Source organism: Humulus lupulus, chromosome 4, assembly GCF_963169125.1.
Source record: "Humulus lupulus chromosome 4, drHumLupu1.1, whole genome shotgun sequence".
In the NCBI taxonomy this organism is placed as follows: Eukaryota; Viridiplantae; Streptophyta; class Magnoliopsida; order Rosales; family Cannabaceae; genus Humulus; species Humulus lupulus.
The window spans coordinates 6,993,495-7,010,682 of record NC_084796.1 but is presented as its reverse complement, the minus strand read 5'-3'; the positions used below and the strand labels follow the sequence as shown (position 1 = coordinate 7,010,682).

The window sequence follows — 17,188 nt, the reverse complement described above, 5'->3', positions numbered from 1 at the left end:
TAATATTTAAAAAACTATTTTTTTTTTCACCAAAAAAAATTTCCATTTCAAATTTTTGCTCATAAGCCTCTCGAAAAGTACTTAGAGAGAGGACCTTGGTTGCCAAATGTAGGATTTGTTGTTATTACACACAAAAATTCCCCTCATTTGATAATCTAAATAATAAATATATCAAATTCTCATTAATTATTTTGTAGTTTTTCATTATACGTATATAACTTTACTTATTCTGAGTTCTGACATATTTTATGGTATGCACAGTTAACTAATTACCTTCTGAGTTACTATGAATATAAACCCACCTCAAGCACTAAAAGATTAATTGATAATCACCAACTTAATACTTAATTATTGAGTATACTAGTCTAATTAATACTTTACTATACGTAATCAATGTGAGTCTTTGTTTATAGACACCTAATTAATACTTTGTATATTTAATGTATTTTGGTGGTTTTGAACGTATAAATATCAACAATAATTGTACTTTTCCTAGTGAAATTTGTGCTTAGCTCGGATGCACATTTTTAATGCCAGAACCTATCCCCATTGAGATGAGAATTCTTCGTCCGAGTGGAGAATATGGCGGGGATAGGAATTGCACAACTCACTGTTTGATAGACTCATTAAATTATCTATTTATTTTATATATTTTTAATTTTTGTAAATGTATTAAGTTTTATTTGATCATAGTATTTTAATTTTATGTAATTAACTTTGTTTTATTATATTTTTTTTTGCATGTGGGATTCCCCGCCCCAACATCAACATGGGATTTGCATAGACAAAACAAGAATGCGGATATCAAAATGGTTAATAGGAACGAGGATGAGGGGAGCACTTCTCGCTAATTCCTCATTCTGTGTGTATCTCTATTTGTGCAACTATCGAGAAATTTGCTCGAAAACATAAGCACAAAGCCAAAAAAGTCTTTTTTTTTTTAAATAATAATAAAGTAGTAATTCATCCCCATTTAAAATTAAAAACTACACATATATAGCCTCCTTCATCATAAAACCAAGCTCCATCATCCTTGCTTGGAAACATACATTTTTTTAGTGATGAATTAAAACCGTCAAGAAAGAACATGGTTTTTGAATATATATACATACATATATATATATAGTCCGTGAAAGTGTGACTTTTTTTAAAAGCATTATTGTAATGATGCACCACTTTATACGTACCACACTGCTAGTAATTAGTGCAACTTGTTTTGATTTTGTGAGTAAATATATATATATATATATATATATATATAAGGTTTATATATAGTGGGCCACGTATACATGTGCGGACACTGTCTGATATATAACTTTGTATATATATAGTTTTCAAAACCACTAGTAGTGATCATCGATATATATATAGAGGGGAATTCGGCTTCACTTTAAATCCTACCGGTAGGGCTCTCAGTGTTTTCGACCTTTGAACATTTTTCAGCGCGAATTTTTTTTTATGATCGTATATATTGTAGCTATTTAGAGCATCAGTGCGATTTTCAAAAAATTCCGAATAGTTTACAGTTCCGAAAACTTGGTTCAAACATGTTGTTGCACGCGTGACTAATTTTTTTTATGTGCGTGGAAATTAACATGTTTGAACCTAGTTTTCGGGACTGTAAACTATTCGGAATTTTCTGAAAATTTGCAGGATGCTCTAAATAGTTACAATATATATTATCATAAAATAAATTGCACCAAAATCTATTCACGAGTCGAGAAACACTGATAGCCCTACCAATAGGGTTTAAAGTGATACCTACCTGTCAAAAAATTCTCCTGTATATATTAAGTCCTCTACTGTTGATAGTACGTACCATCCTCTATAAACAACTGTTATTACCATATGTTTCCATGTGGCTCGACATAATATTGCATGTCATACTATAATATATATATATATATACTATGACTTTAACTTATTATTATTATATATATGATGACTAGTACAATATTACTAATTCTGACCAAAGCAAGAGAATCTAGATCATCTAGATTTGGAAGAAAAAGAAAGTGCACGAAAGATAGAGAGTCATAGAAAAAAGACAAAACTACATAGAATGTTAATTACATAAAAAAAATATAAAAGAAAAAAGAAACCCTAGAATCGGTCCTTCTGATCTCTAGGTTACAAAAACAATTATATTACTTTGACTACAAATTTATAAAAATACAGATTAGGTAAGATATTACTCATCTTCTAGAACTATTAATGGCAGCTGAGTGTGTGTATATATATATATTTATATACATTTATGAATATAATCTATATTTTAGTTATTATTATTTTTTATTTTTGTAATATGGTCAAATATTGAGGATAGATAAGTTTAATTCCCAAAATTTACACGTACGCTACTATATATGATGGGAGAAAAGTGTGTAAAAATGTATGTCTTTCTCCATCACTTAGGGCATTCCAAAAAATTGATAGACTTGGTTAGAGATATATAGAATTACACACACAGTTTTTACATAATTTTTAATGATTAATTGTTTAGTATTTTTTTTTAAAAAAAAAATCGTTATGGAGGTAGGTGCGTTTTTCATCTATTATAATTATGTCATTGTGAAAATCATGAAGTTTAAGATCTATGAACTAATGATGGTGCCTATTGATTTTCTTACAACTATATATATATACTATTATTATTATTATTATTCAAGTGGATATTCACTAGTACAACATTGCTACCAAACCCAAGACTACAATCTAGATTTAGAAGAAGAAAAAAAAAGAAAAGTGCAGAGAGAGAGAGAGAGAAAACTACTACGTAAGTACATAGAATGTTATTACATTAAATAGAAAACCCTAGAATCGATCATGATTCTCTATATAGGGTTTAAAAAACAACTATATATATTTGACCACAAACTTATAAAAATAAAGATTAGGTAAGATATTACTCTTCATCTAGAACTATATTAATGGTGGCTGATGAGTGTGTTTTTAATTATATAACTTTATATATTACAAGTGTGAGATTAATGGAAATTATTTTATACTATTAGATTTAATATTTTTTTTTATTCTTTTCTAACACTTTTAGTATTAAAATTATCTAAATAAGATAAATAAATTATGTTGGCTTTAAAACTTTTTACATTAAATAATTCAAATTTGATTTTTTTAATTCATAATCTTAATTTAGAATTTTTAAATATTTTATTATATTAAAATACATATGTATTTTTTATATAAAAAAACATGTATTTAATGGATTCTTGATAAATAATTTTTTTTTAAAAAAAATCTTTTCTTTTAACGGTTTTTTTAAAATAAAAAATATACATATTCAAGATTTATATAACGATTAAATAAATACATTGCAAGTTTTTTTTTACATAGTAATAATATAAATATATTTTTTTCTCGTTAAAGCAAAAGCAAACTACAACAAAGACAGACGCAAAAGTACTTTTATACTCATTCACTTATATACTAAAATAAAATACTATATAATAAGAAAGAAGACAAAGAAACTTAGGAAAAAATATAATTTTAGAAAAAGGAAAATAATTCTGTTCTAGATGTCATGAAGAGGAAAGTTTAAGATGGACAGCTAGCCAACATTTCATCACCCAACTGCTACTTCTGTCTTTTGTGTGAAAATAATAATGAAACTATTTCATTTTGTTGGTTTGATTATATTAAATCATATAGGTTATGGTGGCTACAATGGCTATCATTTTCTTAGCTATATAGGTATGAATATGATTTAATTATATATGTGATGTGAGCAACAAAAGTAATTTAATTATAAGATTTTACCATATATAGTATACTGTATTATGCTATAAATATAAAAAAGTTACTTTTATTGAACAATGTTTGTCTTTTAGTAAATTTAATATTGAAAGTGAAAAACTTTATTAAACTAGCTAGCTAGTAATAATAGAGAAATGCTATATGTCACACTTGAATTCTATTCCAAGCCACATGGTTAGTACTTTTTATTTTTTTAATTGCTCGTGGTTGTACTACAGGACTAAGTTTAATTTATTTAATAACAGAAAAAAAAAAACAAAAACAAATTCTCTGTTACTATATTGTCCTTATACACATATATTATTATTCTTTTTAGGGTATTCTCCGCCGACCGAGAATAAACAGGGATGAGAACGAGAATGAGAATTAAAATTGTAAATGGAAACAGGAACGGAGAGAATTTCTCGCCAATTTCTTGCCCCATATGCATCACTGGTCCTTATACACGATATATATATATGTAACTAATGAGTTTTTAGTAGACACATCTCTTATTGCTTTTCTTTTTAGAGTTTATGAATTTTGTAAGGGGTAGGTAACCATTTGGTATTCTGTGTTTTTGCAAAGTATCATTTTGGTACTCTCTGTTTTCAATAATGTTCATATGGTACCCTGTATTTTAAAATCGTACATATTTGATACCATAAACTCAAATTTAATTAATAAAATTTTACAAATTTAATCAAACTGCTGTCAATTATGTAAGTTCCAAATTTAAATGTAATTACTTAATTACATATAACTGATGACAGTTTGATAATATTGACAAAAGTTTATCTATCAAATTTGAGTCTAAGGTATTAAATATGTATAATTTTAAAATACAGGGTACCAGATGAGCAATATTGAAAACAGAGGATACCAAAATGATACTTTGCAAAAACATAGGGTACCAAATGAGTAAATTTCATTTTGTAATATTTAGGGTTTATGAACTTTGTAAAGCCTTGGTTATAGCCTAATTTGTAGGGGTCAACTCCTTTGGGAGACTTAGTATTTGCCCCTTGAGTATTTCAAACCTATAAAAGGACTTTTGGTTCTTCTTACCAATAAATAGAAATTTCATTTATCGTTAAAAAAAATAGTATAAACTGTGTTCTTGTTAGTTTAGTTTCATATGAGAAAATGAGATTTATTGAAAATGTGTTGTTGAATAAATTATCAATTTATTGCAACTAATGGATCTCTTCATATTAATTTTTAATTTTCTTTTATATGTGATTTATTTATTTTAATGGGTGTTCTTGTAAAAGTTTCATTAGTTATATATATATATTAGTTACTATCCATAGATGGTTACTTTAATATTAACCATTAGATTAAGATCAATGGTCCATTAATTAATATTTCTAAAAATAAATTTTGATTTTTTCAAATTTTTGGAAGGATTATCTGATGAAAAATATGTATTTATTATAAAAATATAATATTGTAAAATTTTCATTTTTCAAATATATGTCAATTTTTAAATATAATTAGTTTCTCTTATTAGTTGGAAATAATATCAATTATGACAAAATAAAAATAATTAAATTCAAAATTAACGTAGACAAAAAATATTTACCTGTTGGTGACTTACTATATCTAGTCACTACACTACCACATCATCGCAATTATTAGTATTCAATAGTATCCAATAAAAATTCTTTCATATATATATTTATTCTGTTATTAAAATTAAACTCGGAATAAGATATAAAAATTCTTTCATATATATATTTATTCTGTTATACACGTAGTATAACATGTGCAATTAAAAATAGAAAAAAAGTATTGCCACGTGGCTCGGAATAAAATTCCACCGTGTTATATATCACTTCTTGTAATAATATGTACACATGGATGGATTGGGAATATTATTCAAAATCTTATACCTGCATTAAGATTAATAACTAGTAAAAGTAAATATATATTTTTTTAATATTATTTTTTGTAAAATAATGTTTTTTTCATCACAAAAATAACTTTTTAGATAGAGTATCGAAAAAATTCGATAAAGCATCAAGCGTGTTGGGAATACTACTTTACAAAAAAATTATTAAATTAAAAAACAAACTTACTATTAATTTCTTTTTACCAAACAACTATTAATTCGAACCACACATATATATATATATATATATATATATTATGCACTTTAGTTTCTGTATATAAGATAAATGAGCACAAACAAACAAGTTGTATATATAAAACTTAAAATAAAGATTTCTCAACAATGAATTTATATTGGGTAGCTTAGCTTCATTAATTCAAATCAAAAGAGATATATAGGCACTATTTTTGTTTTGTCATCTTATGAATAAGCTGATTTTATATGCATGTTTCCCAATATCTTGCTTATATATATATATATATATATATATTATATGGGAAAAAGGTAATACATATAAAAAAACTAGTGAGGACAAAATGAGTAAGTAAGATTCTAGCTGTAATATATTTATCGGAGGCATTAGAAGGGACAAGAAGACATTGATTAAAGTGGAATAAAAGTGGGATAGGGAACATGATAAGAATAATTAAAATTGATAATCTTATAGGGTTATGAGCATCCTAAATCAATTTTGTACCCTACCAACCCTTCTAACCACATTTCTTTTATCTCAAATTGCATGATGTTGATGATGGTGATGAGGATATGACTATAGCTATAACTATAGGTCGTAACGTGGCAAACCCACCTAAGTGTTCTTATGCCTAGTGGACATTGATTCCCACTTGCCGAATTCTCATTGGCTAATCCCCAATCCCCGTCCGGCCAATCAAATCGCCCGAGAACATGCTGACATGGCGACCCACATGTCGATACCGAAATCAATGATTTTACTTTACATGCTGATGACCATGGAAAGTGTAGTGCATCCCTTTTTCACCGTCCCTTAATTTAGTTCCCTAAAATTGACACATGTTTAATGATTGAGTTTGCCCTAGTTTAATTTTTTTTCTTCATTGATTGGATGAGTGTGCATTCCACAATGTATATAAGAAAGGCCCCATATCGTTGCCATGATTCCACATTATCACTGCCAAATTTAATGAATCAAAAGACTTTGATTTCTTTATTAGTGGTCGGTCTTCTTTCTATATAAAAAAAAAACATGGTAATGAAAAATTAGGTTTTTCACCATATAAAAAAGGAGACTTGCTCACTAGAGTTCACACCTAGTTGAAAAAGCTTCATTTCATATAATAAATTATATTATATAAATAACCCTTTATTTATTTTTCATTTCCTTAATAAAATGTGACAAGAAAATAAAACTTTGTACCTTGATTATTAGAACACACTCAAAACGACAAATCAACACAAGTCACCAAGACCCATTCAAAGTGTGCCAAAGAGTGGATTTTATCATGTTGTCGCTGGCCATCGATCGATCTAGTATAATAATCTGCCCCATGTTCAAGATTTTCAACGAATCTATAATTAGATTCTTTGTTTCTTTATTTTTTCTCTTTGTTTTAACTTGTTAACTCTAGCACAGCCAAATCAGATTTTTCTTCTGTACAAGGCATTTGGTTTGTACTAGCTATGTGATGTTGTCTCAAGTACAGACAATGTTAAAACTAATAATCTAGATTTTTTCTTGTAATCAAAATCTTAAGTACTTGGACATAGATATTATCATCTCATAACTTATTTTGTAACACGTGAGATTCTTAATAATATGAAGATTAGATTGATTGATCGGACTAATATAACACGCATGACATTATTATTTAACTTTTTGTTTGGTTTTTGGATTTTAAATTGGATTATTTTTTAGTTTTATTTTATATCTTTATATAATATAAATATAAATGTGACTTTAGTGCAATAGATTTGACATTTTTGTAATGAAAAATTACTTATTTTAATTACTCTAGCTATTGGCTTTGAATTTTTTAAAATTAAATAATTGAATTTTGATCAAATAAATTTTTTACATTTATATTTTTTAATATTTTATCATATTGAAATTCATAGTTATTTTTCCTAAAAAAAATTTATAAAAAATATTTAATTTTAAATCTAGATTTCACTATATCTTTATATATAAAAAGTATATCTAAAGAATTATTTATGTAATAGTTTTTTATTTTTTAAAAATAAAATAAAATAATCTTATTTTTTATTTTTTATAAAGTATAGACAATGTTTTAATTTTTTTAATATATTTATGTCATTATTTTATAATATATACCATTGTTTATTTATATAAAATTTATAAGATAATTAAAAAACATAATTATAAAAATAAATGAATACATTTTCTAAATAAAACTAAATAAACGTTGTTGCTTTTATCTAGTATATAATATGTGTGTTTGGATTCAAACAAAAAATTAAGAATTTTTATTCCAAAAAAAATAAAAAATAAAAGTAATACAATTATCTTACAAAATTTTAGAAAATATTTTCCTTAATTATTTTTTTCTATTTTTTTTCCTCATAAAAGTTTTCCTTAGTAAAATCCAAGATCCAAACAAAACCTAAATGGATAATGTCAGGTGAGTTGATCAAACTCATAAGAATTATTTTGAAACACGTGACAATGCTAATAATATGAGAACCGTATTGATTGATCAGACTCATACTATTTTACAGCACGCGTGACATTATTAATATTACGACAATTAAGTCGAGTTTAATTATGAGTATTAGACATCTCAAAAATCTTTCAAGCTCAAAGATTAAAGGGGGAATCACACAACAATTTCCCACCTTAGAAAATGTGTTCCGATTTTTAACATATACTAGCAAGTAACATATGGTCCGACATGAGAAAACAAAACTATGTATGATTAAACACCTAGTTCAAATAGAGGGATCTTATCTCACAATATATTCAACATAAGTCTACAATCTTTGAGACAAGTCATGACCATTGTCTCTCTATAAAACAAATACTTAGACTAAGATTTCATATCAAATTATGCTGACTTTTTTGAGGACCACAACAAACAACTATTCTATATTAGCTAGTATACTAAATAGGGTTTATACATTTTTAGACCAGGTGTTTTGTTTCATTACCTGTTTGGACTTTGTGTTTTGACAAATTATTTTTTGGATCCTGTGTTTTCTCAAATAGTTCAAATAGACCTTTAAACCCGATTTTGATCAAAGTTTTCTGAACAAAAATCACAAATAATTCATCAAACTAACAACTCAGAACAAAAATATAGTCATTCTGCCTAAGAAATGTGTTGTTATACTTAATTTGTTGTTCATCAAAATCAGGTTTAGGGCCCTATTTGAACCATTTTACAAAACACAGGGTCCAACAAATAGTTTGTCAAAACATATGATCCAAATAGGTAATGAGGCAAAACACATGGTCTATAAACCCTACTAAATATGGCTACTATAGAGCTAGCTAGCTAGCTATGACTCATCAGAACTTGATGCAAACCAGTTATATCAAACTACATATCAATAGAAATATGGTTCCCTTAGAGGCTGCAAATTTCCAATTGAAAATACCTCCCAAAAATCCCAACAAAAAAAACATACAAACAAGAGAATCATCCAAAGAGTCAGTAATGTAAGGTAACAATAAATAACAATGTTTGTATATGGGCCAAAAAGGAGGAGTCTCTCTCTTTGATTTTTGGTGGCATTAGTTGAAAGAGAAGAGAAGAGAAAAGAGAGGGGTCCCAAACATAGCCAATCATACTGTACATGGCTCCCCACAAAGAACACACAAACCAGTTAAAATTCACGTGCCACGTGGACCCATCTAGAGACCCCCACACTATGAACAAGTCCATCTCTCTCTCTTTCACTCCCCACTGAAAAATGAATCCAAAGAAAGGCCACACCACAACGATCGATCTAGTCTTCTCATCCGATCTGAAAGCAGATACTCTGTGCTCATATTCTGACACCAATGGGGTTGAGCCAAACAAAACACAAGCTCATGATATCATGATCACGATCATGGCATAAGCAAAAAAATAAAATAAAATAAAATAAAATATACATAGATACGTACATACATACATACATACGTACACCATTATGGCCAAAAGAACTTAGTTTTTTTATTTCTTGGTTTTGCTAAAAATGGGAAAGTATATCCTTAACAAGGTTAATTGGCAGTATTTTTTTAATTTATATTTTCATAACATGTTTCTCTTTGATGGGGAAAAAGAAGAAAAAGGGTGGGGTTTTTGTGTTGTGGTTGTAACTGTTACAAAAAGTGCAAAAGATTTTCACAATCTTCTTTTATTTTTCTCTTGTGACTTTCTTTTTTTATTTATTTTTTATTAATTTTGTTTCTGTTCAACTTGGTGATGTGTGTGATGGCTTCAGCTAAACTAAAAAGCCTCCTCTAAAAGAAAAGAAAGAAAGAAACTAAAAAAGAAAATCCTAAAACTCTTCCACCAAAGTAGGCAGTCTTCATACGGATTCTCATGACTAATGCAGTCATGAGTTTGGTTGACTAAGCCACCCAAAATCTTCATTCACTTAACCCTTTAAATTCCCTTCTCAAACTCTTCTTTTTTCTCATCCACTCTTGCTACTTCTACTGCTCCAAGTTTTTTAAACTTCTTTCACCTTCATCAACTACCCTTTTCTCCATTCCCATATCTCTTCTAATAGAAGAGATAAAACAGAAAAAAGAGAAAGATGAATCACTCATCTAAAGCTAACATCTCTGTCATCATTAGATGCTTTATCATCTTACTCTTAACCTGCTTATCTGTTAAGATAAGCCTTTGTTTCTCCAACACTCTTCCACTCAAAACACTTGTGCTTGATGGGCATTTGAGTTTTGATGAAGTTCATCATGCAGCCAAGGATTTTGGCAACAGGTTTCAGTTCCTCCCAGCAGCTGTTCTTCATCCCAAATCGGTATCTGACATAGCCATTACTGTCAAGCATATTTGGGGAATGGGCACCAGCTCAGAGCTGACTGTTGCAGCCAGAGGCCATGGCCACTCTCTCCAAGGCCAGTCACAAGCTCATAGAGGTGTGGTCATCAACATGGAGTCTCTCAAAAACTCTGATATGCATATTCACACAGGGAAATTCCCTTATGTTGATGTTTATGGTGGTGAGCTTTGGATAAACATACTGCACGAGACTTTGAAATTTGGCTTGACACCAAAATCGTGGACAGACTATCTTCATCTGACCGTTGGTGGTACTCTGTCCAATGCTGGGATCAGTGGACAGGCATTTAGACATGGTCCCCAGATCAGCAATGTCCATCAACTAGAAGTTATTACAGGTTTGTTAAGAAAAAAAAAATATTTATATAATAAAGTAGAGTTGACAACAAAAAAAACCAATGTTGAGGTGACTATTGCAGGGTCAAGGGTCAGACGTGGAAAGACAATTGGGAAGTTATTCATGTAATGATAACTTCCACGTTGTATTGTCAAACAAAACAACCAAAATTGTCTGGACTTGACCTTGGCTTGCTCAAGCTTTTTGTCTAAAGATTTGTTCTTTCTAATGCCCGCAGGTAAAGGAGAGGTGGTAAATTGTTCAAAGGAAGAGAATGGTGACCTGTTTAACAGTGTTCTTGGTGGACTTGGCCAGTTTGGCATCATAACCCGAGCAAGGATATCTTTGGAGCCAGCTCCTGCAATGGTCAAATGGATTAGAGTACTCTACTCAGATTTTGAAACGTTTACAAGAGAACAGGAGAGTCTGATATCAGCTGAGAACACTTTTGATTATATTGAAGGGTTTGTGATCATTAACAGGACTGGACTCTTAAACAATTGGAGATCATCTTTCAATCCCCAGGACCCTGCTCAGGCTGGCCAGTTCAACTCAGATGGAAAAACTCTTTTCTGTCTAGAATTGGTCAAGTACTTCAACCCGGGCAACATAGATATGGTAAATCAGGTGAGCATGCAGACCAGACCACTTAGATTAGTAAACAGGACACAATAAATGGTACTCTCTTCTCATCAATGATCTGTTTTAATATGCAGGAAGTGGAGAAAATGTTAGCCAAACTAAGCTATATCTCATCAACACTCTTCATATCAGATGTCAGTTATGTGGATTTCCTGGACAGGGTTCATGTATCTGAAGTCAAATTAAGGTCAAAAGGGTTGTGGGAAGTACCACATCCATGGCTTAATCTTCTGATACCCAGAAGCAAAATCCAAACTTTTGCTGAAGAAGTATTTGGCAATATCATAACTCAGACAAGCAATGGTCCAGTCCTCATCTACCCAGTCAACAAATCAAAGTAACAATCTTTATTCCTTTTTATTTTTATTTTTCTTTCAATAAACATATCCCACATCTTTTCCTAATTTGATTGATTGATTTTTGTGATTATAGGTGGGACAACAGAACATCTGTAGTTATCCCAGAAGAAGATATCTTCTACTTGGTGGCATTCCTTACCTCAGCTGTTCCCTCATCAACAGGAACAGATGGCTTAGAACATATTCTAACACAGAACAAGAGAATTCTGGAGTTTTGTGAAACTGCCCATCTTGGAGTAAAGCAGTACCTACCCCATTATGCCACTCAGAAAGAATGGAGAGCCCACTTTGGGCCACAATGGGATGTTTTTTCCCAGAGAAAATCAGCTTATGACCCTTTAGCCATATTTGCTCCTGGCCAAAGAATATTTCAAAAAGGCAACAGTAGACAATTCTCATGACAACTGCCAAAGCCTTGGACTTTAATAAAAAAGAAAGAAAGAAAGAAAGAAGATGACCTTGGTGGTGGGCTGTGGTTTTAGCCGCAAACACTGTTAAACTTAAACTTATTATAATTATTAGCTAGTTGAGATTTTGTAAAGGGGTCAAGTGCGTATCAATCATAGTTGGAAAAGGGACTGGACAACAGCCGTCCTTCCTAGAGAGGATGTAAATAAATACCACATATATATATATATATATATCATTTTTGTAAAGTTTAATAACAAGTATTAATGTGTCAATTTCTATACTTTCTAAATATACCATTCTCCTGCTCATTGATACAGTAGTCAATCACTCCCAGCTCAAGCTTCACTTTATTAATGTATCTTTTTTAGACCAAACTATGAATCAAAGATCATACCACTTCCTATTCCAGCTTCAGTTTTTCTTTTTGTTTATTTATAAAGATGTGTTCTTATTGCTGTAGATCTGCAATTACAACTTTGGAAATAAAGTGTGAATACTAATCACTCCACACTTTATTCTCAGAAAGATGATTTGCATAAGATGGGAGACCATAGGCCACCATGTTTCCATCTCCAGAAACATGATGACAAGAGCACAACAAGTTGGATTAATAAATAACAAAGTTTTCTCAGAGCATAGATATGGACCACACAGACAAAGCTAACTCTACCCCAGTTTTGAAATGTTCAAAAAACTATTAATTTCCCCTTACCATTAGGCAGATATGAAACTTGGACAAATCTTTCTTGGAAAAAACTACTGCAGGATATTGTTGGAAAAAGTAACATCAAAATATCTGTCAACTGCAAAGTATATGGATGGGCTCAAACTAAAAGAGACCTCTATCATGAGAAAAATGACTTGGACATTGGAAAATTTGATCTTGCTAACTAGCAATGATGGTTGTTCTAAACACAATAGCCTGCTACAAAAAAGGGCCATAGTTTGCATTAGTGCCATTGTCTGAACCTGATGCAATTCCAATATTTTCCCATGCATATGAAAAAACAGATGTTCTTAACTTCACTGGGATTCAAAGATGCCAAGAACAGTAGATATCTTTGAACTTTCTTAATGGAAACTTATTAGTTTTCCTAGAAGATAACCAAAACAGAAGAATATTAAACTGAATTATTGATGAGCCTAAGAAGGTATAGTTAGCAGAATTCATTTAGTTAACCACACATGTCATTATTTTTCTTTTGAGATATATATATAACCACACATGAATCTAATCAATCTGATGTAGTTCTGTTTTGTTTTGTTTTGGCTTTTGTGCTTTTTTATGGTACTGCTGCATTCTGTGGATGGCATTTGTAACTTTATTTGCTTAATGAATATTTCCTATTTAGATCCAACTTTTGAACATCCAATAGGGAATCATATATCAAGCAACTAACCTAAAAAGGAAAATCTTTTTTCTGTTCAAGAGATTCTCTAAAGCAGTTCATATATTCTGGTGTACCATATTAAATTTAAAAAAAAAGTCATTATTTCAAAACTAGCCGTCATCATGATTCGAAAAAGAAATTTTTTCTTCAGTTTTGAAATGATTTGAATCATAGCAACCCTTCTGAGGCTGTACTTACCATACTATGTGGTGATGCTATGGTTTTTCTTTGAACAATATGAACCATTGCTTATTCAAAATATCTCAAGTAAAGGAACATTATTAACAACATGAGGCTCAAGCTTTTCTTTGAACTATTCATACTACTGACAGTGTTCAACTACATTTGAATAAATACTAAAGAAAATCCATTCTTCCCCACTAATTATCAGTTTAGATACTTCTTATAATTAAGTAAACATGAACAAAAATGTGTTTTTGAAAGGAATCTCAGCTCGGATATACACTGGCTGAATCTCAAGAAATCACATGCCACAGTGAAAAGTCTAATCTTGTTGTTGGCCCTCCAATGACAATAGCAAAATTAGTTGAAAAAAAATAAAATTTTTCTGTTAAACACAGCTAGGTAGGTATATTACAATGACAATTCTATGAATGAAGGAAAACCTCTAACTTTACTCAGAGTCAGAGCTATGATTAATGAGCAGAAATAGCTCCATAAACATAAAATTCAGCCAAAGAAGTATCAACATAGATGAATTAAACAAATTAATAAATAAACCATAATTTAATAACACACTTTCTCCAAATTGTTTCTCCCTTCCTTACTTAAGCAAAGAATGTTGGAAAATCCCTCATTTTCATTCATCACAGTGTAAGAAAACTTGCAATATCTCACAGAACATGAGAATTTCCATTGTCCATCACTTCTGTCGGCAAAGAGAAAAAAAATATTCCTTGTGGGACAGACCACAATCCACATAGTGTGGACTATGGTGGGTTTCAAGTTTGGCACATGTTTCAAATTGAAGCTCTACAGAGCCTTGCACCCCTTTTAGATTCCCATACACCATCTAAATTGTTCATTAAAATTCTCAAAAACAATTTCCTAATCATAATGTGTTTACTTTTTATCTAACATAAAAGTAGTTGGCATAAACTGAAATTAAGCACTAATTACAATAAAGCTTAGTGTTTACTTTATGCTCTTGAAAATGTAAATGCTTTCATACAAAGCTTAATGTAAACTTCATGTGTTCTAATCTACCATCTTCTCTTGACACAGATTATAAACTTTTATTCAAAAAAAGAAACAAAATTATATAATCTTAGCACATATTATATAATGCATTTAATGTGAACTAGTGTTGGTTTTTTTTGAGAATATGAAAATCTAAAAATAATAAAAATAATTAAAGAAAGAGATATTTTATGAGTCCTTTGAACCTAGAAGAAGTCAAAGGCTTAAAAATCATAAAAGTCTAGTAGTGGATGAGATAGATTCTCAACGAATTTCATTCTACATGGTAGAAGGAAATAGAGAGGAAGTCATTAGGAAAATTCCTATTGTACTTCTCGTTGAGGATGATCCTAAGACTTATAGAGAAGCTATGCAATCGAGGGATAGTGCATTTTGGAAAGAAGCCATCAATGATGAGATGGATTCCATTATTTCCAATAACACTTGGAAATTGGTAGACCTCCCACCGGGGTCTAAGCCAATCGGGTGTAAGTGGGTATTTAGGAGAAAATACCACACTGACGGCACTATCCAAACCTTTAAAGTTAGATTAGTAGCTAAAGGGTTTAGGCAAAAAGAGGGTATCGATTATTTCAATACCTATGCGCCTGTTGCAAGAATAACTTCTATAAGAATTTTGTTCGCTTTAGCCTCTATGCACAACTTGTATGTTCATCAAATGGATGTCAAAACGACATTCCTCAATGGTGACCTCAATGAGGAGGTTTATATGGAACAACCCGAAGGGTTTTTCCTACCAAAATATAAACATAAAGTTTGTAGACTTGTAAAATCCTTATATGGATTGAAACAAGATCCTAAGCAATGGCATGAGAAATTTGATCAAGCCATAATGTATAATGGGTTTAGACATAACAATGGAGACAGGTGTTTGTATTCCAAAACTTGTAATGGATATGTGATCATTGTTTGCTTATATGTGGATGACATGCTTATTCTAAGTAATAGCATGAAAGGGATAGAAGAAACGAAGAGGTTTCTATCATCAACCTTCAAGATGAAAGATCTTGGAGAAGTTGATACCATACTCGGTATCAAAGTAAAGAAACATAGTGGGGGGTTTTGCGCTAGGGCAAGCCCACTACGTTGAGAAAGTATTGAACAAATTTAACCATCTCAAGGTTAAAGATGCCAATACTCCATTCGATCATAGTGTAAAACTAGAGAAGAATGAAGGAAGAGCGGTGGCTCAATTGGAGTACGCCAGTGCTATAGGGAGTCTAATGTACGCTGCTTGGTGTACTAGACCTGATATAGCATTCGCGGTAAGTAAACTTAGTAGGTTTACAAGTAATCCAAGTGTGGATCACTGGAAGGCAATTGGAAGAGTCCTAGGTTATCTTAAGAAAACCAAAGGACTAAGCCTTCACTACTCCAAATTTCCTTCGATTTTAGAAGGATATACAGATGCAAGTTGGATATCCAATCTTGGGGACAACTTGTCCACAACTGGTTGGGTATTTACACTTGGTGGAGGTGCAATTTCTTGGGGTTCCAAGAAACAAACCTGTATATCTCATTCCACTATGGAAGCAGAGTTCATAGCTCTAGCTGCTACCGGCAAAGAGGCCGAATGGTTAATGGATCTGTTGATAGAGATTCCCCTAATCAAAGAAAATCTATCTACTATATTGATACATTATGATAGCCAAGCGACATTGGCTAGAGCATACAACGAAGTGTATAATGGGAAGTCTAGACATATTAGTCTAAGACATGGATATGTAAGAGAATTGATTCAAAGAGGAGTCATCTCAATATCCTATGTGAGAACAAGTGAAAATCTGGCGGATCCTTTCACTAAGCCACTAACGAGGGATTTAGTGGCTGCATCATCTCGAGGGATGGGACTTAAACTCCCTAAAGAGATTCACGATTGATGGTAACCTATCTTAACACTAGTTATTCAACTAGTGTTAGGTTCAATAGGTAATAACAAGTCAATCAAGTGAATATTAGTTGTACTCAAAACAAGTCCCATCTGAGATATTGAGTACTTGTGTGTTACCAAGTTGAGGGTTAAAACCGAAAGGTTTTTTAATAGAATTCAGTCTTGTAAAGACAAGTATTTTTGGTAACAAAATACTGTAAGAATTCTACCTATATGGATCTAGGGGTGGTGCCGCCTCTCATGAGAATTTGGAGTATTCTCAAGAACGTCCATGAATGGAAAG

At 30.8% G+C, this 17,188-nt stretch overlaps 1 protein-coding gene across 1 annotated transcript; it reads left to right on the top strand.

The window, feature by feature from the left end:
- Positions 1 to 10,096: 10,096 nt before the first annotated feature.
- Positions 10,097 to 12,698, top strand: LOC133829818 (cytokinin dehydrogenase 6-like). The gene is made up of 4 exons (XM_062259622.1): positions 10,097 to 10,991; positions 11,229 to 11,617; positions 11,707 to 11,969; positions 12,065 to 12,698. Exons 1-4 carry the CDS (start codon positions 10,388 to 10,390, stop codon positions 12,390 to 12,392), a joined length of 1,584 nt encoding a protein of 527 aa, XP_062115606.1. The 5' UTR covers positions 10,097 to 10,387; the 3' UTR covers positions 12,393 to 12,698.
- Positions 12,699 to 17,188: the final 4,490 nt, after the last annotated feature.